Source organism: Crocodylus siamensis, chromosome 15 (genome assembly GCF_052110815.1).
Source record: "Crocodylus siamensis isolate JL-2025a chromosome 15, ASM5211081v1, whole genome shotgun sequence".
NCBI lineage: Eukaryota > Metazoa > Chordata > Crocodylia > Crocodylidae > Crocodylus > Crocodylus siamensis.
In genome coordinates, this window is record NC_143409.1 from 30,428,033 (window position 1) to 30,452,670 (window position 24,638).

At 42.7% G+C, this 24,638-nt stretch overlaps 1 protein-coding gene across 3 annotated transcripts in view; it reads right to left on the bottom strand.

Moving 5' to 3' along the window:
- The window catches only part of UBE2Q2 (ubiquitin conjugating enzyme E2 Q2), an 88,431-nt gene extending 64,807 nt beyond the window's left edge, over positions 1 to 23,624 (bottom strand). Inside the window, exon 1 of one of the 3 annotated variants that reach the window (XM_090028772.1) lies at positions 22,147 to 23,622. In XM_090028772.1, coding sequence (XP_089884898.1) covers positions 22,147 to 22,338 — 192 coding nt within the window. In that variant the 5' untranslated portion in view covers positions 22,339 to 23,622. Of the gene's footprint in view, positions 1 to 22,146 lie in introns of all 3 variants that reach the window. The other 2 variants (XM_090028770.1, XM_090028771.1) reach the window with 2 other exon arrangements.
- Between the last annotated feature and the right edge of the window lie 1,014 nt (positions 23,625 to 24,638).

The window sequence follows — 24,638 nt, forward strand, 5'->3', positions numbered from 1 at the left end:
TCACAGGCTCCCAGCATCCCAAGATGCTCTGCAGCCCTGGGCTGGGCAGGACCCTGCCATCTGCTCCAGTGAAGCAGGGTTGGCCCCACCCCTTTACACCCCAGACAAAGTACTATCACTCCTCTGGCCCTCTGAGAAGGGGTGGGGGGGTAGGAATCCCTGCTCTGGACTGCAGCCCCTGCCAGGCTTTTTCCTGCTCTGGGGTGGGGGGCATGGCCAGATTCTGGCCCAACCCTGTGAGGCAAAGGTGGGGAGCAGGAAAGTGGAATTAACTCCCTTCCCCTCTCTCACTTGCATGGGACACCAGACAGGGTCTGCATAGCAGCCCCTGCCAGGCCTTCCCCACTCCAGCTCAAGCTGTGTGGCCAGACACCAGGCCAGGTGGCCCCCTGAGGTGAAGGAGTAGGTAGGGAGAGGATTTAATTCCCTCTCCCACTGGCACAGGACCCCAATCAGGGTCTGCCTGGCAGGGGTGCAGCAGCCCTTGCTCAGGCTTTTTGGATGTCTGTACTTAGCTGGAAGCACTGAGAAGTATGGCCTTAAACTAAAGCTTTTACCAACCATGTTTAGAAATTATTAAAATTGCTCCTACAGTTGCAGTTTCTAAACCCGTGGCTTTTCCCTTGGCTGGCACAGTTCCAGCCTACAAGGGGCTGCTTGGGCCCCCCTCCAGCCTCTGGTGCCCCACACTCAAGGGGGCATGGGTCAGGAGTAAGGGGTACTAGGTCAGGACTGGCCACTGATGTTTACAAATAGGTCCTGGTAGGAGAAAAAAAAAAAAAGTTTGAGAACCACTATCGTAAAGGACAGGTATGGAGGATGGCATTAGATTTGTGGAGCCAGTGGTCCTCACAGTTTAAAGTGGGGTGGCATAGTTGGCAGGATACATCAATGTCCTGTACTATGCAATATTCTTAGTCTTTCCCCACGCCAACACTTAACCCACAGAGTTGGATTTTCTGCAGGTAGAACAAGTCTTATTGCCTTGAGTTTGGCAGTAGGCATTTAGATTCTTTTATCCCGTTTAACCCTGAATGTTCAATTTTGTTTTTAAAAACAAAATAAGACAGGGCACAGTGCACAATATACTAATCACAACATTAATGGAATGGCACTTGCTTCAAGGGACTGGGGGTGGGGGGGGTGGGCAAGGAAGTGGAAAAAGCACTCAAGTTCAATATAAACTCATATATCAATACTCAACTTTAAAATTTTAGCTTCCACTAATCACGTATGTATATGCATATAGTCCATTTTTTGCATGTAATCAAGGTATTAAAAATTTCACCATGAAAATTCTGAAATCTTAGATCTTTCTTACCATGCATTTAAAAATGTCTAGGCATTTTTAACCCACTATCAATGAATAGGGTCACTTCATGATTTTAAAGCAAATAGAATCTTAAAAGGTTAAGTGTCATTAAGATTCCCACAGATCAGTACAAAATGTCCCGTATTTATGACAGCTGAGCTGTAGTAGAGTGAGTCACTATCCATTTTGGAATATGGAATGTAAATACACATTTAAAATACCAGCTGTGATACATCAACACAGAGATGCATACACATAATTCATATGCATTTGTAATGCAAGACAAAAAAAGCTATGATCTTTAAACATCTATAAAAGAGAGAAAGCTCACGTTTGTAAAGCTATCCCAACTACTCCCAGCATAGTCCTTACAAAAAATCTGTCAGACAATTAAAATGTATTTACAAGAGATTGGCAGGAAAGCAGGGAGCACCAGTAGGGTACCACATTTCATCTAAACATCTCTAAATAACTCACTGCCTAAATTATGGGAAGATATTTTAGGAAAGCAATTCTACAATCACAGTTCTCAAATTATATTGGATACCTGCTGTTTTAAGTACTGTTATTTCTCAGAAGGCTGGAAGTACTTCACCTTTTGCCACAAAATTCACATGCAGAGAAAAGTTATATATGGTTTAACTGCAATTACTGCTCACATTAAACAGTGGTTTTCTTATAGCAATCCTTAAGAGACCTCCACAGCTAAAAGCAAGAATTTCTCACAAGAGGCACAGCACGCATGCTTAGATTTGGGTAGCTTTTACAAGCTGATCCGTGTACAGTCCAGATCACCAAGATAATGCAAATGCTTGGTAGGACATGGACATCCTGTGATATGACATCACACCTCAAGTGCATCGAGGCCAAGGACAATGGCTATAAACATTCAGCCTGTCTCGATACAATTGCAATTCATGGTATCACCACATTTTCATCAGTCTTTGTATTAGCTAGATTGGATTGTGTTGACAAAATCCCCAAATGTTGTCCAGCTTCTGTGCTACACAGATATGAAAGAGAAAAACTGCTCCATTAAATAAATGCCATGTGAGGGGCATGTAACCTTACTAGCTTCCACTGGGACAGTTAAATGCTACTCTCCTGCTAGTTGCCATAATACTGGTATAAGAGGCATTGTATGTGGAAGCAGGCACATTTTTATTCAGCATACTAGTAGGGAAATGGCAGGAGTCGGGGGGGTTGGGGGAGGTAAAACAGAGAGTAAGTTCTGAAAGGCCCAAAAGTCTGTATTAGGTGGTAACTCTAAATCAAGTCAATTAAGAGGAAAAAATGGGGCATAAAAAAAAGAGCCACCCTTTATGCTTGCATTATGGAACATTATGAGGACCAGTACATGTGTATGTCTGGCTGTGGCTGTGGATTTGCCTCTAGCACTTAACTTTTTATTGCCCACAAGTCCAGCACACAACAGTAAGTACTCAGAGGAGTATTTTCTTCTTTTAAAATATCCCGTTGCAACTAACAGGAACTAGTGCTATTTCCTATAATAGGAACTTTGAGTCAAAATTAATAAACAGGTTTTAGTAACAACAAGTTTGGCTTCTGTAGGCAAAAAACAAACCCAAACGAGGGGCAGACTATCACTCAAGTTCTGAACTTTGAGTTTCTCAACTGCTTCTGCAGAGCTACCAATGGAAGTTCAATCCATATTCTGAGACAGCACATGCACGAGTCTTGATCTTATTTTTGTTAAAATGATAAATACCACCAAAAATCTCCACCCAGATGATCCCAGGCAACTGTAACCTATATCAGAAATATGGATTCAGATTTAACATACACACAAAACAAAAACCCAAGCCCACACATGGCTCATTTTTCATTGGACAGATACCAGTGTTACCGAAGTGAAACTGGACCAATTTAGACAGAATAAGCAGGAAAACTATTAGCATTGCCAAGTCAAATTTTCATTCTGATTTGTATTTATCCTTTAACTGATTTCTATGGAAAAGGCTGGTTCTCACTGATGGGTAGTCACTCTGATGGCATGTCCCATACTCTTTGCTTATGAAGAGAATGTACTACACATGCATTCAGTCAGTTAGTGGTTAAACACTTATTCATATTAGTTTCTGTTATGTTAATGTATTCTACACTATTTTCTATTTACTGTACAATGTTTTTATTTGCATTTGTATCAAAAACACACTTTAAACTGATAGTTAACAAAACTATTTAAGCATTAAAATGTATTAAGAATTGAAATAACTAACTGTAGTTAATAAGGTAGCATCTGAGAAACTGTTTTGGCCACATTTTCAAACATTTGGGGGGTTTTTGGGAGGGGGAAAGAGGTGAAGGAAGGGAGGGGGGTAAGATGCTGATAGAACTTAGTAGGCACATAAATACTTAACACACCTCCACCCACAAAAAAAGTTCACACCAAGTAAATTAGAAGAAGCAAACAATAGTTTAACATGAAATTGGTTTTCCAAGATATTCTGCTAGCTAAAACTGAAACCAAAAGGCATTTTTTTTTTCTGCACAGTGGTTTCTCTATGCATGTAAACTCTTCTCCAAATGCAGAGGACCAAATGCTGATATCAGACTGAAATAGGTGACTTCCTGCACTAACATTTTTAAAACTTGAATCATATGCAGAAGTTAACTTCTCCATACAATTAAAAAAAGGCAATATATCTTTTAACTCACCAAGATTTGATAGTTCATTCATGCAGAATTTTATTTAAATTCATTTAATACTTTAATAAATTTATTCCTTGAAATAGGTGGTCAATTCCAACATCTACAAAAAAGTTGCTTTTAATTAAGCATTTAAATCACTCAAGCCAAAGCCAACAAACCATCAGATGAAAAAAGTTAAGGTTCTTAGGCATGTCTGAAACCCAATAAAATGGCTATTTGTGTGTAATAAATAAATCTTTAGGGTTCACAGCTAACTAAACAAGATACAAGTTAGGGCTGGGTGGCACCTTAAAGACTCTCTCATGCAGAAAGGCAGCTTTTATAGGTGACAGCCTACTGTATCAGATGCTATGAAAAAGTTAAGCAAAGCACACAAGATCTACCTTTGATAGGGAGTAAGTTTATTGCAAAAAATCATTAATATCATTGTCATTTTCTCCACAAGGTCCTATTTATTTTAAATCAAAAGAAATATATGGGTTGTGACAGATCTCTGCCTCACATGGCACTCATGCAACAGACCAGAAATTCTGCTGAAGCTTCATGTCACATACTGTATTGATAGTACACAACCAAACTGTAGGAGAGCCATGAAGGAAACTGGAGGTTTTGGTGGTGACAGAAAGGGCAGGCAAGGGTCTAGTTATCTGGGCAAGGAGTGGGAAGGAGTTTAGAATAGAATCCCACAATCCTATTCAGGTCTAGGGTCTTTTACCAGACTCACTGTAACTGTAACTCCAAGTACTTTCCAGTAGTGTATTTAGCAATAGGACTAATACTGTCGTGCGGCACTCAAAACTTCTCCAGGAGAAGCAGGTATAGTGGCGTCTCTCGTTTTGGAATGATTTGATTTACACAAAAGTTCACATTTGGTAGACGAGGCTAAGTCAGAGTTTGCGATGCTCATTCCACCATCACGGGCCAACGCCCCAAGCAAGCAGTGTCCACACAGGTGACTTCTGTCCTTACTGTGAAGCGCCACTGTGGTAAGAGTTAAATGTTTTTGCTTAAGTCAGCAGACAAGCTGCTGACATTTAAACTCCAATGTTTAGGTTTCACAATTGACACCCCTTTTGAGAAGAACGAGGCAGTGTACATACCTAAACTATCATCTTAGATTTTATAAACTTTGGCAGACCTCTGTACTGCTTTATACACCGTTCACATCTTGGTGTTTATTTCACAAGCATGTCAGCTAGCAAAGTCTCGAAAAAACTGGAAGCTTAGGTTCTGGAGCACAGTGCAGCAGTAGATGTGGATTCAGTGACAAGTGCTAGTACCAGCATTCATTAGACCCTGACTACAACATCACATTCAACACATGCAGAAGTTATCTAATGCTTCAAGTTCAATTTCCACGTGTGGGAAGTCATTCCAATACTAAAAGAAGCACGTAGCTGGCAAGTCTGTATAAAAGTTAATTCTATAGAAGTCTCTTGCATTTGTCACAGAGCTGTAAATGTAGCCGAAATAAAAATGTTAAAGCAGTAAATATCATTTTAAAAATTAGAAGCATTATTTTGGCAGAAGGAAATTGTATAGCTTTCACATATTTTCAGCTAAGGATGACAGACACTAATAATTCTTAAGTTTCTAAACAAATAAAATAAGGTAGGTCAAGATTACTTCAGACCTGTACATTTCTACCCAGATACCCATTCTAAAATGTTTCTGAAGCCCTAAAAAAAACTCTTCCAAAAACAAATCAGCCTTCCAGGACTTAAGTATTTTACAAACATGCCAGAATGCATGTAACAGACTGCAACAGCACAAACATGGTAGATGCATCACAATTTTAGGCTTCTTGGAAGCAAAGTTTCTATAGCCAACTATGAGAAATTATGCTTCTGGCTATGTATTATACACACTATAAATGGCAGGGGTGTCAAACATGAGCTGAAATCAGGCCATGTCAGGGAACCTTTCCCTGGTGTCAGCCAAGTACCTGGGCAAAACTTGAGGTGCTCAAGTCCCAGCAGCATCTCGGCTTGTTCCCAGTGGCACCCAGGATGATGGGCTTCTTCCGCAGTGTTGACAGAGCTCCAGCAGTGCTCTCACCCGAGTGCTTGGCAGTCAAGCTGTCAAGAACTGCAGTGCTGGAGCTCTAGCAGCACTGTGAGAAGCCCAGCACCCTGGCTTCTTACTATGGCTGCAGCCAAGTGCTAGGGAAGCTGGGCCTCTTTCTGCTGGGTCTTGGACCAGCTGGAAAGGACATGTGCACTTGATCCACCATGGCAGAGGCAGATGTTGGGGGCAAGGGCACAACTGACCTAACCCCATTCATCCAGCTCATGGACCAGCCTCATCAATTCTCTGGCCCATGGGGCCATTCAAGTTTGACATCCGTGATGTATAGAATACTTACTGGTTTATTGATTGCAATAAGAAAAAAAAAAAAAAAAGGCTGCACATTTGTCTTATGGAATTTATGGCTGGGGAAGGAAGCCTGCCCTTCTGCACACGTTTCAGCTGCCACAACCCCTTGTTAAATGAAAACAGCTTGTTTATAAGTTGTTGTCTAGTGCTAAAGAGAAATTTAGTTAATGAATAGATTTAACTAAAGCAAGAAGGTGGAGAGAGCAACAGCAAAAGCCACACAGGGTCACATTCATAGTCATATGAAAAATGAAATGTCAATAACTATTCAGAAAAAAAAGCAAATTCACAATTAAATGGATATCCCTCCATATTTTTATAGATGATAAAACCCCACAAGTAGGAAATAAAGAAGTTTGCAGTAACTGTAACCATGCTATGGCTAAAGAGGATGTAAATGCACAATATGGTTTGTTTGCTATACTAGCAATCAAGGTCAAAGACTGCTTTTAAACAGTTTTAGTCCTCAAGCACACCTGCACTGAAGCCATGTTCAGGGGCCTCCTTAGCCAGCAGCACAGGATATTCCATGTAGATAAGACTAGAAAGTGTTACTGGGCAACTCACGTAGAGTGTAGACACAAACAGCTGTTATGGAATAATTTTGAGTGACTCCAAAAATAAGTGGATACAAGACTTGTTCTCCAAAACTAGCTACCTGTAATAGGTACTAACACAGCAACTGGCCAACAAGAAAACAGCTATTCTGCGATTAAACTACTAGGTAAGCAGGCACACCACTGGTACTTCTCACTTTCAGAGGGGTAATTAGTGCAGAATAATGATTTACACTGTTTCCATGGTAGGTATTCTCTGTAGTGAGAAAGCAGAGGAAAGTCAAACTACTCCATAAAAGGCATCTTGCATATCCACACCCATGATTTGTCAGGAATTCTATAGCATAGATGAGACTTGTCAGTTTTTACCATAATCTAAATGTCATTTTTTTCAGGGAATTCTTATTTCAAAAACTAAAAAAAACCCCACAAATATTCTCTCATTGTCTGCTACCTGAATTCATACAACTGGTTTCTGGATTGTCAAATAAGTATTTCGATTCAGGCACATAACCCAATTACTCTATATACTAGTTCATGCCTTCTTACAAGTATCATCTGTACAAAGCAACTTTCACCTAGAAATAGGATGACTACTGGACATGGCAAATTTATGTAGCTGGTGCAAGAGGGAACTTCGATTACATGAAATCAATACAGGCATTCCTTGGACTTATGACAGTTGGTTCCTGAAAACCGTGTCTTAAGTTGAAACGTTGCAACTCTGAACCAATTTTCTCATAAGAAAATGTTGTAAGTGTGGGATTGGTTCCTGAACCAAGGCCCAATACCTTATTTTCACTAAAAATACTCTAGAATTTTGTACTTGGATCAATTACAGATGAGTAATATAGCTACATTAATGTATTTATATTGTAAACAGCAATCATACTGATTTGGAAGGACTTTGAGATGACTTTGCTGGACTTTTTGAAAGGCTCTTAGTTGGACTTTTTGAAGGGTTCTTGGCTGGACTCTTCTCAGGAGTCTTCGCTGCAAATTCTTCTGGAGTAAGGAAGTTTGGACAGCTATTCTCTAGGAACGTGAGTAACGCATGTTTGCTGGCATGGTGTTGCATCAGATCAAACACTGTAAACTTGAAACTATGACGACATCATAAAGTTGGAACAGGGTGTCAATTTATAAGCATTGTAAGTGTGAAACGTAATTAGAACATTGTAAGTCAAGGACAGCCTGTACTCTGCTGTTTGTATGTCAAGTTAGTCAACCATCTTATTTCTATGGGCATGAGGACAAGCAAGTTTACCAATACTGCTGATGCACCTCTCATAAAATTAAAAGTAGACAGATATGGCTTTTTATATAGCCAGCGTAAGATTTCAAAAGAAAAGGGAATATACTAAGTGGTAAATGCCAAGTTCTTATATCAAAGGCTAGCATCCCTCCATGTTTTCCTTCCACGATTTTGCTCATCTCAAAGACAAAGTATGCACCACTTAAGCCAACTCCTTCACCTGGCATTCATAGATGTCACTTCTGCTTTTACAATAGTTGTACAGTCTATCCTCTAAAGCACACATCCTCTTATGTCCCTTGTTCCTTCTTCAAGGAATCATAGATTTTCCTAGTGTGGACTATATCTAGCGCTGGCAACCTCTTCTGACAACACAGGTAAACTACCACCCTTCTTGCAATAGTGTGCAAATGTTTCTTGGCTTTCATAGAATCATAGAACATTAGTGTTGGAAGGGACCTCAGGAAGTCATCTAGTCCAACCCTTGCTCAACACAGAACCATCCCCAACTAGATCATCCCAGCCAAAGCTTTGTCAACCCAGGTCTTAAAAACCTCCAAGAATGGAAAGTCTACCACCTCTCTGGATAACCTGTTTCAATGTTTTACTACCCTCCTAGTGAAAAGATTCCCAATATCCAACCAAAACTTTCCATGCTGAAAACAGGCCATTGCTCCTCATTATGCCATCTGCCACCACTGAGAATAGTCTAGCTCTGTCCTCTTTCAATCCCCCCTTCAGGTAGTTGAAGGCTGCTATTAAATCCCCTCTGAGTCTTCTCTTCTCTAGGCTAAATAAGCCGTTCCCTCAGCCTCTCCTCATAAATCATATGCCCCAGCCCCCTCACCATTTTTGTTGCCCTCTGCTGGACTCTCTCCAATTTGTTCACACCCTTTCTGTAGTGGGCAGCCCAAAACTGAACACAGTACTACAGATGTGCCCTCATTAGTGTTGAATAGAGGGGAATAATCACTGCCCTCAACCAACACAGCTACCAGTACAGCCCAGTATGATGTTAGTTTTCTTTGTATTAAACACACACACACACACACACACACACACACACACACACAGAGTCCCTGTGGCCGATTCAGTACATACATATGTACCAAATCGGCCACAGGGACAGGTTTATTTATATAAAATAAAAAAAATAAATAAAAAAAACTTGTCCCTGTGGCCGAATTTATAAATTTATAAACATTGTAAGTGCGAAACATATAAACAAATTGAGGATGGCCTGTACTTTTTTTTTTTTTTTTAAATATAATTTGTAAACAGCAAAGTGCTGTCCCTGTGGCCGATTCGGTACATACCGAATCGGCCACAGGGACAGTCAACATACATACAAAAAGCTGTCCCTGTGGCCAAATAGCTGATTCTCTGAAATCAACATCAAATCTTCAGATCCAGATTTGGCCAAACTGAATCTAGGACAGTGATATAAATCAACAAATCAAATTACTGTCCCCTGAATTGGGCCGAATCCGAATCGAATACGGCCCGCTTCACACACCCCTACAGTTACCAATGCACCCCAGTATGCCCTTATCCTTCTTGGCAACAAGGGCACATTGTTGGCTTATATTCAGCTTACTGCCCACTGTAACCCCCAGGTCCTTTTCTGCAGAGCTGCTGCCCAGCCAGTCAGCCCCCAGCCTGTGCTGGTACAAAGGACTGTTCCATCTTAAGTGCAGGACTTTGCACTTGTCCTTGTTGAATCTCATGAGATTCCTTTTGGCCCAATCCAATTTGGAGGGTAGGGCTGGGATTCAGAGTTACCTAGACAATGTATCTACTACTCCCCCCAGCTTGGTGTCATCTGGGAACTTACTAAGGGGGACTCTATGCCATGTTCCAGGTCATTGATGAAGGCCTGGAACAAAATTTATTATTAATTTATTGATCAATAATAAATCAATTATATGATTTATTAGACATCAGGAGGTGCTACTTCACAGTCAGGGCAGCTAGGATCTGGAACCAACTTCCAAGAGAAGTGGTGCTGACACCTACCCTGGGGGTCTTTAAGAGAAGGCTAGATGTACACCTTGCTGGGGTCATTTGACCCCAGTACTCTTTCCTGCCATGACAGGGGGTCGGACTCGATCTGCTCAGGTCCCTTCCGACCCTAGAAACTATGAAAACTAGGCCCAGGACCGACCTATGGGGATAAATTGTGATTTAAGATTACTTGCCCACATCCAGACTTGGAAACGCCAGCCTTTGTTACCAACTTAACTCTCAGGCCCTTCAGCCACAGAACAGGATGGTTTTCCTGTACTCATTTTTGATACTTCACTAAGAGCTCCATCTAAAAACACTAAATGTTATATTTTCTCCCTCATCCACCGCTATGCCTGCTCTGTCCTTGGTCCCTCTCAAGCTTGAGACACATGCCAATCAACATGTGGTGTTTTTTTGAAGAATAGCTTAGAACCAAGCACAATTGCCTGACAAAGCTGATACACACCAATATTCACAGACAATTCTAATGGCCAATTCGTGTACTTTTTGTTTGACATCCAAACTATTTATTGGAGAACCCAGTCTTTCACTTGCAGATTTTTAAAGTATGGTTAAATGCCAGGTAGTAAGTGTCTGCCACTAAGAAGTCAAATACCACATGCTACCACAGTTATTTCTTATTTCAACATTCAAGGAAGTCTGTGGTATCTTGAACACCACTGTGTGGTAATGCTTGGCAAATGTTTTTTGAAATGCCACTTCTGTAAAAATATTCAATTCTGTCTATGCCTGTATTTCTGTACTACTGGATGTAGATCTCAACAGCCAAGAAACATCCACTACCTATTTATTCCACCCTTCCCCATCCCAGACTCTCACACACTCAACTCTGTTACAGTAAAAAAAAAAAAAAAAAAATAATGGAGAATCTATATTATACCTACACCCAGACCCCTACCCCAGCCCCCAGCCTTGTTGTGATCTACAATACCAGCTGAGTTCTACTGTTCTGTAATTTCTAGACCCCTGAAAAGCCTATCATATGTCAAGAGACAATTATTTCCCAGGGTGGTATCTTTTATTGGACCAACTGTAGTTGTAATAGTTAGACAAACTTTCAAAGACAACCCATTTTTCATCAGGTGATTGTAAAAAGAGCCAGAAAAACAAAAGAATTAACATTATAGACAGTGTAGCAATGCACAAAAATTTCTGATTAAATAATGACCTGCAGTGCACTGGTACCCCACACCATGGCATATGTAAGTATATCTTAGATCACCATAGACAAAATGTTCACAAAAATTTAAGGGAGCAATATCAGGCTAGAAAAACCTAAGCCACAAGCCACTGTCTTTACCTCTATTAAGGGCACTTCAAGTCCAACTACACAATTTTTGCACTTATCTAACTCTATTGGTCTGGATCAAATACATTTAGATCAGCACAATCCCTTGAGAGGACTGTTATCAAAAGATGATTATATCAGCATAATTTTGTCTACACTTGGAGTTATGCCAATTTAATTTTATTGGCACCAAACCAAAGCAATTAAAGTTAATGCAAAAATTGTTTAAGCAAACCCTTAAGTTGTTGATGTTCATATCTTAGTTTTGCCATTGTTCTTAGAAGTTCTTCTTTTAAAGAGAAAACAGAAGACAGTAGTCAGTTTTCATTCATTCCTACATCAGTTTCTCATTCAAAGCATTGTTTCCCTTGCAAATACCCGACTAAACAAAAGGAATGTTTACTCAAGTTACAGGCATAAGTAAATTTTAATTGGACATGACAATTTTTCAAGTACCTTATATACAAGTTGATAAACAATGACCGATAGCAGTCAGGCCTTTCAAAACCATTTAAAGATATAACCACCAAAGAGAGAGAAACTGGACAGTCATTCAAGCTAGGCCAAAAGCAAAATTACAACATATGCCACCTTCTCACCTCCCAGTGCAGTTCTTAAAAGGTCAGCTCTGTTAGAAAAGCAGTCTCTTCCCACCAACTGCTATGCCAAGTCCTTTGCTCTCCCTTCTTCTTGAAGAAGATTAGAGGAAAACTTGAAATTGCAGAATTCCTGGGGCCCATCCTCTCAGTCATTTATGATTTCAAACAGACCAGATACCTATTAAGCTTCAAAAGGCAACTGGACCCTTCGTCCTTTACCCCCAAAAAAGCCACTAGTCCCTCAGAAGGCTTAGACATTGGACACCTGCAATCCTCTGAAATTTTAGGCCTGTAAAATCAGGTGGATTATGGAAGCCTCATTAGCAGTCATTAAAAATAGATGGGACAAGTCATCTGAGAATTTACAGTATACTAACAGGCTTTTATTGATAGGGGAATGGAACATGATTCCAGGCATCTCCGATTAGTATGAAACCAGGCAGTACTATTCAGCTTATTAATTTGGTACTCCAAGTCCCTCTTTCTCTCCCCCTCCCCCAGTGATTTTATCTACAAGATTATGGTGCAAGCTATCAAAAGGAAATTCTACCCTCAGAACACAGGAGACAGACCAGATTTAAACAAGCAAGTGGCTATATGTTATAACAAAACGGAATAAAGGGTTGGTGCTTCACCCATTGACTAAATGCAGATGGCAGGTGGACAGTTCTGCAAGGAGAACTGAGCTAGAATTCTTGGCAAATTCTGCAGAAAGAGTGAATCACTTTCTTGTTTGTGCCTCTTCATAAATCCAATACCAAAATGTTTGGCCCCAAATCTGTTTCCCATCTATGCACTCTTAGCTTCACTGCAACTGGTAAAATTGACACTGACAAAGCAGAAGGCAATTTAATCACAGACAGGATTAGCATCCGGGGTACTTTGTGTGGGGGGGGGGGGGTTTGTTGTTGTTGTTTTTTACAGGATGGGAATGATATTTACATATGATACTGTGGCTCACAATATTTCAAGGACTGAAGCAAACTCAATTCACATTGCCTGTCAAAACCAAGATGCAGAAATTGTTTCGGTTTAAACTATTTTAATATCAAGCCCTTACAAACATTAGCCATGAATTGGCTATTTAGGCAAGCTGCTCTTCCCCATTCCCCCTTTATTTTTTAAGAAAGCACATATAGGCACAGGTGCAGTATTCAACACTCGTTAACTGAATGCTTGCCACCCCAATTCATTGTCTGGATTCAAAGTTGCACCAGTTAATTGCTGCAATTTTAAACTGATTTTGTTAAACCACTGCAAAACATCACGGGAACACTTACTTAAGCCTGACTGCTGATTTTAGAAAGCATCTCTACAGGATTTTACATACTAGTTAAAAGGATAACTCAGCTTTTCATTAAACTAGCACAATTTTGACCAGACGCATGACCCAAGGTTATTGTTCCAGGTTTGAAACAGACAACCTTGTGTCTTGGTAAAGGATACCTAAAAAATGCCCTGTACTGTGTTACATTTTTCTAACATCATACACTGATAACCGCACTGAGCATCTTTTGCTTGATAATCTCTGCATATATCAAATGCAAGACAAATGTATTATCTGGATAGTATATATTGTACAGGTAGTAAGCAACTGTATTTGCAAAAGTTCAATTGTCATGAAAGGGAATTTCAAATATTTTCCCCACATTAAGATTGGGTAAAAATGTGTAGCATGTGAAAAATAGCCAGCTCAAGTAAGTGCAATTAAAATGAGGTAATTTCTTCTTCATATAAAAGAGCGTTTTAGCCAACTGCATTTAATGGCAAGTGTCATTTTGTTAGAAATCTAACTGAAATGTTATTTCTTTCTACTGGATGTCATTATATAAAATTATTTTGTCAATGAATTTATTTATCTTTAAACTTTGAAGTGAAAGGTTTGATATGGCAGCATAACTGATTCTCTAACAAGACCCACAGAAGGAATTATGTAAAGACTTCTTGAGAGAGTCTAAAGAAGAGCCACCAGTATGATCAGTCTTAAAAGGCAAGCCATACAAGGAAAGGCTGAGGGATCTGGATTCTTCAGCCCGAGGAAAAGAAGGCCAAGATGGGACGTGGTAGCAACTTACTGCTACACTAGGGGAGTATATCAAGGGCTTGGTGAGCAACTGTTCACCTGGGCACCTGATGGGAAAACCAGGAGTAATGGTTACAAACTCCTGAAAGATCAATTCAGGCTCAACATTAGGAAAAACTTCATAGTGAGGGTGTCCAGACTGTGGAATAAGCTCTCTCCAGAGGTGGTGCAATCAATCTTCAAGAGGAGAATAGACAGTCACCTTGCTAGGGTCACCTGACCCCAGTTATCTTTCCTGTTTGGTGCAGGGGACTGCACACAATCTTTTGAGGTCCCTTCTGGCCTTACAATCTATAAGTAGGAAAACATAAGGTAAGTTTCTCTACATTAGTTTATATACATGAACCTGTCATTCCTATAGAGAAGTTGGAATTCCTCAGGAGTTAATTGCTATAAAATAGATTTGTTTGACATCTGCAAGTCTTTTGCACAGGAATATTGAAGTGGTGTATGTAAAAGAATACTGATATGTTCAATAACTTGTCCCTTAAATATTATTTAAAAAAATCCTTTTAACGGTTAATTGTTGTAAAAAGGAATTAAACTGTTCCTTATCTGAGCTGCTGGTTCAATGTGTTTGACCCTGATAGCTGAAGGAGCTTAGATTCTAAGATTTTGTTATTCCAAGTCTAATAGAGAGAAGATGTTCTTTCCATCACAAAGCAAAGCTTTTGACTTGGTAAAGAGTTCTACCCAAAATGCATATTATTTAGCTCTGCCACTCTGGAAGTCAATCTGATTCATTTCTGAGAATGAAAGCAAAAAACAAAAAAAAACAAAAAACAAAAAAAACCCCACACACATCAGTACAGGAAGCAACTGGATGCAATTTTCTGCTCCTATTTCCCCTTTTTTCCAATGAACTAAAATAAAGTTTTGAAATAGGGGCTGGTTCTAATAATGAAAAAGAATTAGAAGCAGCCGGAGTGAACATCCTTGCTACATACATCTTGTTAAATTAAACACAGAACTAGTAATGCCTTTTACAGAAGTGTCACTTGCACGCATTCTGCTTGATGTTAAAGCTATTACTCAACACCTGGACCAAAGCCAACCTTTTTGGCAACATGAAACACAAATAGCCAGTCTATGTACTCAAATACCTTCTAGGCATCTCATGAAGTAATACTATGCCAAGTTTAGTTTCTGCAGAAGTGAATGTTAAGAAATCTGCAAAGACTGTAAAATTCTGAATAGAAGAGTCACTGACAGAGACCTCATGGTCTGTTAACATTAGGAGGCTTTAAATTCTAATCCAGCTAAGCAGGTATAATGATTAAATATTCAACACTTAAAACCAGCTGATCTGGAACATTTTTACATAAGCCTCATTTGTGGCTCACTGGTCTTAAACCTGAAATTACAGACATCCTTTCAGTTTATACTTGCATGCACAAAGCAACACATGAACCCTATTTACATGAATGGGGTCTATATCTGTGACTATCTGATATTTTAACAGCAATTTATCATTATGCATATGGCAAGGCTCTTAACCCCTAAGCCAGGGGATGTCAACCATGGGGTACATGTACCTGGGGGTACTTGGGAAGGTGCTAGGGGGTATGCACAAGCAGACAGGGATGGAGTGCCACCATACCACCCCACCCCACCCCACACTACCGCCGCTCTGTGTCCAGCTGCAAGCCACTCCCCGCCAGGGATACACTTACTAAAAAAAGTTAAAAACCCTTCACCAAGCCATGTATTCTTGTTAGAGTCACTGTCCTGTAAGTGTAATTAAAGAACAGGAAGTGTCAAAAGAGCTCAAAACACTCACAAGTTAAATTCTTCAGTTTTGGGAAATTTTGATTTTTTGCTTCCCCTGGGGAAACCTCCCCTGCCTGCCACCCCCTCCTCCCCCAAACACCCACTGTTATAGCAAGGTTACATTTTTCAAAGTTTTGCAGTGCAGCCATATACAAGTTCCAAGAGCAGGTTAGACAGGCATTTGACTGGAGTGGCTTAGTCAGAGCTGATCCCATTTTAATCAGGGGATTGGACTAGATCACTGCCTGGAGTTCCTTCCAAGCCTACTGTTCTGTGATTCTATGAAATACAACTAAAAACAGCATCCACTGCTGTTAGTATTACCTATTTGCTACTTTGGGGGGGGGGGGGGAGAAGGATATTTAGAAGACAGTCCAAAGTGTCAGAGGAGTACCTGGGGCAGGGACATAAGGATATGCTGAACCTAGCGGAAGGAAGGGAGGAGTGTGGTAGTCTTACCTACCCCCCAACAGCAGTAACGCCATGGCCAGGCTCCCTGGGACCCATTCCCAGTGCCCCATTTACTCCCCTTCTAGCCCCTGGATACATACATATTGAGCATAAAGCTGAGCCTGCTCTGGCAAGGACTCCTAGGAGGAATGCAGGAAGTGCCCAATACTGTTTACCCCACTTGGCCCTCACCCCCAATACATGGCTTGGTGTGGAGCTGAGTTGCCTGGCTCCCACAGCTGGGCAGTGGCAGCACAGGATTGCCCCTTCCATGGCAAAGACACCCAGCAAGGGAGATTCTTACACCCCCTCATACTCGGTACTCAGAGCTGGTACCCCACTTGTCCCATCCTAATTACATTACTGCAAAGTATATTACTAAATGAAGTGAGGAAACCCCTCACTACCATTAACTTAGGTATCATAAAAGAGTATGATCACATGTCAGTTGCCACAAAGGTTATAGATGCCATTTGGCCTGGACTTTTAAATGTCTGATCATTTAATTAATTAATTACAACATTCATTTTCTCCAAAGGGAAAAGCTGATTTTTTGGTAGCTTTCTCTTAATTTCTTATGTTGCATTAAAAAAATGCCCATAAGTCACTGTGAGCGATTTGAAGATACTAACAGAGGTTCTGTAGTTTGAGCTTATAGCCTGTTCATTATGGGACTGTTTTTTGTACAAGCTGAACATCCTTTTCAAAGTTATTAGCTTCAATGGCACTACCTAGAAGGGCCAGGAATTTTTAATACTAATACTCAGGAAAACAGGTGCATGCTTTGATATGCCAATTTTTGTACTATAAATTATCAAAATGTTTCAAGCTAAAATAAAAATCTGTCCCTTTGTCTGTTTGGGTTTTGAATGAAAAGTAAAGTCCTTTCCCATTGATTACAATTATCTCTAGACATCAACCCTTTTTAAGTCTTTCACAGCAGCTTGCAGCTCTGATTTAACAGCAGCAGGCTCTTTTCATGGAAGGCAGATGATCCCTCTTTCCAGCAGAAGAGCAATAATGTCCCTTCATCAGTCACATTACAGGAACTGAATTCTGTTGATTTGTGAAGGGTACCCCTACAAACAAAAGTCTGGTGTTCATTTGGGGCAAAATTTCCCGCCGTGCCAAGGACTGGCACAGGTCCAATGTACAATGCAAGACCCATTTAAATTCCTCAACTGCAACTTAAGTGCACAGGTCTTTTGCTGGCCCTCTGCACAGGAGTGAATTTTATCTTTGCACAGATATTAGAGCCCAGCTTCTCACTCTAAAGAGATCACAGAAAACAGCATAGCTAATATACATCTGTTGAATTAATCTAGTGTTTCTTGTAAGAATAATTGGTACAAAGTGTTGGTCTCAATTAGCAAGTTGCAATTTACAAAAATGAGCCTTTAAATGAAAAAACTGAGCCACTTAAAAAAAAAAAAAGAACTTTACCATGTAAATGGATCTTTGCCTGCTTGCAACTAGCCCAGATAAAAGGCTTATTCTTGTTCAAGGGGAAGAAAGATAAACATCTAGTCACAACATTTAGCTTTAGGTACCAGGCCAGACCCATTTGGCATCACTAGTCAAAACTCTATAGCTCAAAGATATGCAGCAAAGTATTTACCATATGTACAGTAAGTTATTTAAAATCCACTAGTTTACTTTTTGTCCATAAATGCCCCCCAAAACACATCATAAGAAAAGACTAAATCCATTTGGGGTGTGTAGTGGAGAAGTCTGTTCAACCAAAGTAAGATGGGTCTCAGCTAGAGAGGAAGCACAAAAATGGTAAACAGCTCCAACATACTGGTGTTGGCAGCACAAATGGAAGCGCACAAGTACACAACCTGAACAAGTTCAATAATTAGCACTCAAGACTAAGAAACAGTATTTCTGAGGGGATGGACTCCACCCTGAAGAGCCCTCTTTGAAAATAACTGGATTAACTATTTAAGGTGTCACTCTCCTGACAGGAGTAAAGGACAGAAATTCCTCGTACTCTGACCTGGACAGATTTGACCACTCCTACTCTATAAAGCGATAAGCCATGAAATTAATTAGGCATGCAACATCAAAGCAAGGTCTGTAAGCATTAGGAGGTGCTGCACTCCTGGAAACTTACAGATTCACTGAACTTTGACAGTTCAATAACCTGTTTTTCCCCAATAAGGCACTATTCTGGGGTCTCCGAAGTGGAAGTGTCATCTCAGTGGGAAACACCAGGTCACATACTTTGCCCTTTAGAACACCAAACTCCTTGCGACCATCCTATGCATGTGCTGAGCTTAGGCATTTTTGCCCTGCAGACTCTACCCCCTCTGCCTTCTCTTTCTAGACTGAATAGTTGAAAGAAATTCTCTGTGAAGATTAAATACGAGACTTCAACTATCAAATCTTGTGTTCTGACTTTATCCAGCAGTTCCTGAGGACTTCCTGTCCCAGAATAATCGAAGTCCCCTTCTAACTTCGATGTACCATTAGACTGCTTGTTTAGCCACCACACTATACAAGGCATACTAGGATTCTCATAATAAAGTTATTGATAAATAACACAACGAAAAAAGAGTGTCATGTGGTTAGTTAGTTTTCCCTTACAAATAGGATTCTTTAGGTGCCCAGAGGCCTATTTTAAGATGGTTTGTGTTAAGTACTGAACATATGCACTAACTGTCAGTTTTTCACACTGAAAATGGTGCTAAACAGACAGTGTAACATTACACTTTGCAATATCATGGAGGAAGGAAAGCAGCAGCACTCGCTAGGCACCCTCCTCCAAAGTGAGAAAGATATCCCAGAGGGTTTTTTGTTTGTTTGGTTGGGTTTTTTTTGTTTTTTTTTTTTTTGAGTACTGTAAGGGTTAATCTGGGTAGGAGAAACAAATTACTCAAGATACATATTTGCACTGCAACTCCAGAATGTGGAGATAACGCCTCAAAAATGCTGAATTTCTCCAGAGAAAACAGATGTTTACTGCCAACTTTTGCACTGTCACTTGAAATGAAGTTTTAAATCCTGGAGTGTCTTGACGCAGCTCTTTAGATACACTAACCTCAATGTAATATAAAGAGTCAGAATTAATTTTAGACAACCATATGTAATAGATAAAGCTCTCAGTACTTATGGCTCAAGAGTTAAAGCCACAGCCTATGTCTGGTACAGAGAATATGCTCTGCCTCTTCAGGCCTTAAGGGGAATGAAAGGATATACTTGTGACAAGGCTCCAGGCTTGGAAATTCTGAAACCAGGGTTCTTTTTTCTTTTTCTTTTTTTTTTTTTGGGGGGGGGGGGGGGGGGGGCTCTACCACTAATTCCTCACATAACCTTGAGAAAGTCAACTTCGGTGCCTCGGTTTCCTCTCCCCATACGTAAAAAAGTCAGCTAAATCATCAATATTTACAAGATCTGCCAGTTCTTGTAAAGTACCGGGACCCACAGAAAACCCCAAATAAGATTTCCAAGCAGCTTTTCCTTTGACCTCTATTCAGTGCAGGAGCCAAGGCTTGTACATCTGAAACAATCTTTTTCAGTTCCTGCAAGATCACATGCTGCTGAAGCTAGTGGTAAATAAGGGCCTAGCTCAGTGAAACAAGTGACTGTAATAGTGTGGCCCATGGAGCTGCAGAGAGCCTAGCTTACTTTTTACATTTTTAGATTCCTGCTCTGATCCATCTGCTCTATCACCAAACACCAAGGTGCAGTGTGGAAAAAGACAATGCAAATTTCACTACTGCCAAAAGTAAACCTTATGGCAATAGCTCCCAACCCTTTGAATCAAGACATACTTCAGAAAATGCCAACTTAGTTTTCACTTGTTTTTTTGACTCCAGAAGAGTGCTACAGCAATTCTTCTGTCATAAAAAACTTAGAAAAACAACAACCAGACAAAATGTTTTAACACTATGGATACCTGTTTGAAATCTCTGGGTTTATCTTGCAAGTCAGGTTCACACACCTAACAGTGCGAATGCAGCATGTCACCCCACAGCACCTCTGAAAAGATCTCAAGGCACCCCAGGGTACCATGGCACTCTGGTTGAGAATCACTGCCTTGAAGAAAGAAAAGTGCTGGAAACACCTCAGCACAAATCTAGAAATGCAATAAACTTTTTAAACATTGTTACTGGCTGCTCTAATACCCATCATTTCATGAAGAAAATCCAACTCTTAAGAGTGTAGGAATACTGGAGCTTGTACATTCGTTCCAAAGACTTATGAAAGAGGTTATGCTCACGGTAAGCAGCAGTCAGCCGTCTTAGTAAAAGAACAAACACAGCTTTCTATCAGAACAACGATAAGGTGGTGGCTGATTTACCTCATCACCCGATATGCCATCAACATGCGGAAGTAGGTGGCATACTGAGCTACCAAAAACACTCTGCATCTTTAAAGCCAACTTCTAGCCCCACTGTCTACTTTGTAACCTACCTGGACACAGTTTAACATCATAATTGCTGACACCAACCTGAAGCCAACCTTTTCCAGCTTTGAAAGCAGTCCTGAACTGACCAGTTTATCAATTTTAAGACAAAGCCTTTTGTGTCCTAAGGCTATGGACGCCAATAAAATCCACTTGGATCCAGTTAGATGCTTACCTTGCCACCTGTTCCTAACTACAAGACAATACTCCCCCATGTCACATCTCATCTCACTTAAAAGCCTTCAAGAAGAATTCCAAAAGCTTTCACAAGTTTTGCTGCTTTTAAGCTCAAGAAAATCCCCAACACAAGTAGGGAATTCTTGATTCTGTTAAGAGGAATCAGAATCAGCATTGCAAGGCTGAAGACTCATTTAAATTCTCTGCTTTTGCTAAATCACATCTTTGCCAAAAAAGGGGGGCAGGAGGAAATCACTGTTGGAGGGCACTTTCACAGGAACAGTGAAAGTTTTGCTTCTCCTTCCTTGCACCCTCCAATACCTCAGACCTCAGCCGCACCCACTGGAGGCTTGGAAGAACAGCCAAACACACAGTCAAGTTGACATCTTCCTGGACCCAAACCTGCCAGAGGGACCCTGGAGAGAGGAAGTGCCCTGGCCCCTCCTCGGAGCTTTTCCCTGACTCTCGCAGCATTTCCAAAGCAGATCATAAGGTGGAGTTGGAAGCGGGGCAGGTAAAACGTCCCCTGATGGCAGGAAGGGCCTGCCACCTCCCCCTGGTTTAACTCCACAACGAGGGCGAGAGGCCTTGCTTGACGCGAGGGCGGAAGAGCTCGGCACGGAGGCAAGTGACATTTTCCTAGTCTTCCTCCCCCGCAGCAGCCGCCCTGCACGGCCAAGGGCCGGGACTCCCGGGGAACACGTCCCGCTCCGACTGCAAACGCCCGGATCGGCCCCTGCACACTGCCGGCAAGGAGCAGGGAAAGTTCCCCGTCCGTCCTCTCCCCCGACTCGGGGCAGGCCCCGTCCCGCCGCGCTCCCGGCCCTGATGGCGGGGCTGCCCGCGTCCCCGCTGCGGCTTTTGTGCGGCGCTTCCTGGTCCGGGCCGCACGGAGGCAGGTCGTGGCGCAGGCCCGGGCGCGTGGCGCAGGCAGTAATGTGCGCACATTGCGCCTCCCAGGCAGGGGGGAGACACGTGCCCGGGCAGCTCCCCGCCCCGCCAGGGGTCCGGCCCTGGCCCCGGCCTGCTCGCCCTTTGTGTGCGCCTGCAGCGCGCCCCGGGGCCCCAGACAAAAGGAAGCGGCAGCCGGGCCGGGCCGGGCCGGGGCAGCCAAGGAGGCCCCGAGCCGGGCCGGGCCCCCCGCCCCGCGGACAATGGGCCCCGCACCGTGATGTTGCAGTGGATGGTGAGCGGCGGCGGTGGCGGCGGGCTGGCCCCGGGCGGCGGCGGCAGCGGCAGCAGCACGAACTGGCAGTGCAGCTCGTCCAGCTTCCAGGAGACGATGCGGAAGCGCTCGTGGTCCTTGTCGAAGATGGACTCGAGGAGCTTCAGCTCGGCCTTGAGCCCTGACACCGACATCCTCGCCTCATCTCCGGGCCCGGGCCTGGGCCTGCGCCACCCCCGCCCGCCCGGCGCGCCCCGGCCCGGCCCGACCCCGCCGCGCCTGCTGGGCGGAAGATGGCGCGAGCGGGAGCGGCCGGTGGTGGGAGCGCGAGCGGCGGCGGCGGGAGCGGTGTCGGCAGCGACTCCCTTTGTAGCAGCCTCCAGCACCCCCTCGCTCGCTTAAAAGGGCAACAGCGGCGCAGCCGCCCCCTCCCTGCCTCCAGCCCGGGTTGGGCTGGGCTGGGCCGGGCCCACGCGCCGCCCCGCCCCGCCCCGCCCAGTCCTCCCGAGGGGTGGGGGTGGCCGCGGCCCGCGGCGACGCAGGGCCCTGCCTGTCCCAGGCTCACGCACACGCCGCCCGGGGCACGCACGCGACCGCCGCCCCGCCGTTGTCGTCTGTTCGCGCTGCCCCGCACCAGCCCCTGCTCCCCGCGCTGCCCCGCGGCTGGGCTGCCCGGCTTCCCAGCACCTGCCCCTACGCCCTGCTGCTCAGGACAGTGGCAGCCCGGGGGTTCCCGCGAGAAAGCAGTGTCACCTAGCAAGTGTCTGGCCCCCATTTCCCCCAGGCAGCCTCTGCGGACTCTCATTTTGCTGAGAAAAACGCAGCTTGGGTTTCACACTTTGTTAGGTTGCCATCCTGTTAAGTTTTTTAGCCCTTCAAAAGGGGGGCTTGGCAGAAACAGGGAGACTGAGGCCTGAGGTATCTAAAGCTGAGGCAGCTGCATTGCAAAAGGAGCCTCTTCAAGCTCTGCTTCTGCAGCTCCCAGAGGGTGGACACGATAAATAGTCAGAGAAGGTAGTTGGTGTGTCAGGCTCAAGTCAGTCAGAGGGCAGGGTAGACATGCACCTTTACAGGCTAACTAAATAATATAGAGCACCCAAGTTCACTTCCACAGATGCTGTTGCCTCATGTAAGCTTGTGCTCTCTCCATACGCCATATATACCTTATTTAATTGGACTGTAAAGGTCCATATCTACCCTGCCTTCTCACAATAAATGGGACAGCACACTTTTTTTGCCTTGCAGTGAACTCTGCCTCTGCATGTTAAGATGCTTTCAACTGCTCTAGTGACACGCTACAAAGTATGACAAGTGGTAGAGGTCACTAGACGGGGAATCGGGAAGCTCTGCTTCTATGCATGGCTTTTGCATTGACCTACTAGCTGAAAATGGACAAATCAAGTAACTTCTGGGCGCCTGTTTCCTTCCCATCATTTATCTATCCAGGCTACACAGACGGGAAGCTCTTTGGGGTAGGAATTGATTTCACACTGTGTATTTTTAGTGCCTGGTGTAACAGGCCTACTGTAATGCAAATAATAAAAAAAAAGGAAAAATATCATTATTCTCTCCTTAATGGCCTTTAATTAATGTTGCAGGTCACATACAAATTGGAACAGAGAACTGCCTTCCCTTTTGTTACATTAATATTTCTCATTTATGTATAATTTTAAGGATTTGGCAGCATCTCACAAATGATAAACAGTCTCGTGAGTGCTCTTGCCCTGCTCCAGGGAAGCAACATACACATGACAAACTTTAAGTACATAATGGTCCCACTGGATTTAATCAGACCCAGGTCTGTGCACTCAGGATCTTAAAAACTTGCATCTCTCCACCACCAATGAAGGTGCCAGCGCAGATGGCAACAATGAACTGGTATGCAGCACATTTCTAAAGTGGCAGAAGATGGAAATGTTGGCTTCTTAAAAAAGGTGCCATAAGCTCTTTTAAAGTTCACAGAGCGTAGGCAACACCAGGGTTTTTTCTCCACATCTCATATGAATAACCTTCACACATACGACTCAAATCCCACAAGACTCAGTTCCCACAAAAGGGCTGAACTGCCCCTCAGCTTAGCTAGCTGAACATGCCAAAAGGAAGGCTGAAAGGAAATATGACTTCTGTCTGTAAATACATAGGGAGTAAACACTAGGGAGGGAGAAGAGCTATTTAAGCTAAAGGATCATGCTAGCACAAAGGCAAGTGGCTGACTATGAATACATTTAGACTGAAAATATGAAAGTGTCCAACTAATTTATGACCAAGGTCCTGGAACAGCCTTGTATGAGAGTAGGGAGGAAAAAACCCACATTAGTGATCAGTTTATGAAAGGAATTATCTGATGTGGCTGCCTACAACAGCTGACAACTTGTTGAAGAGTCCTTCACAGCTTCATGCTGTGATACCCCTAATGCGAAAAGAATCCAGGGGGTTCAACTTGTATCTCCAGCTATGTGAATAAAGGAGTGTGTAAACACTCCCTGAAACACTC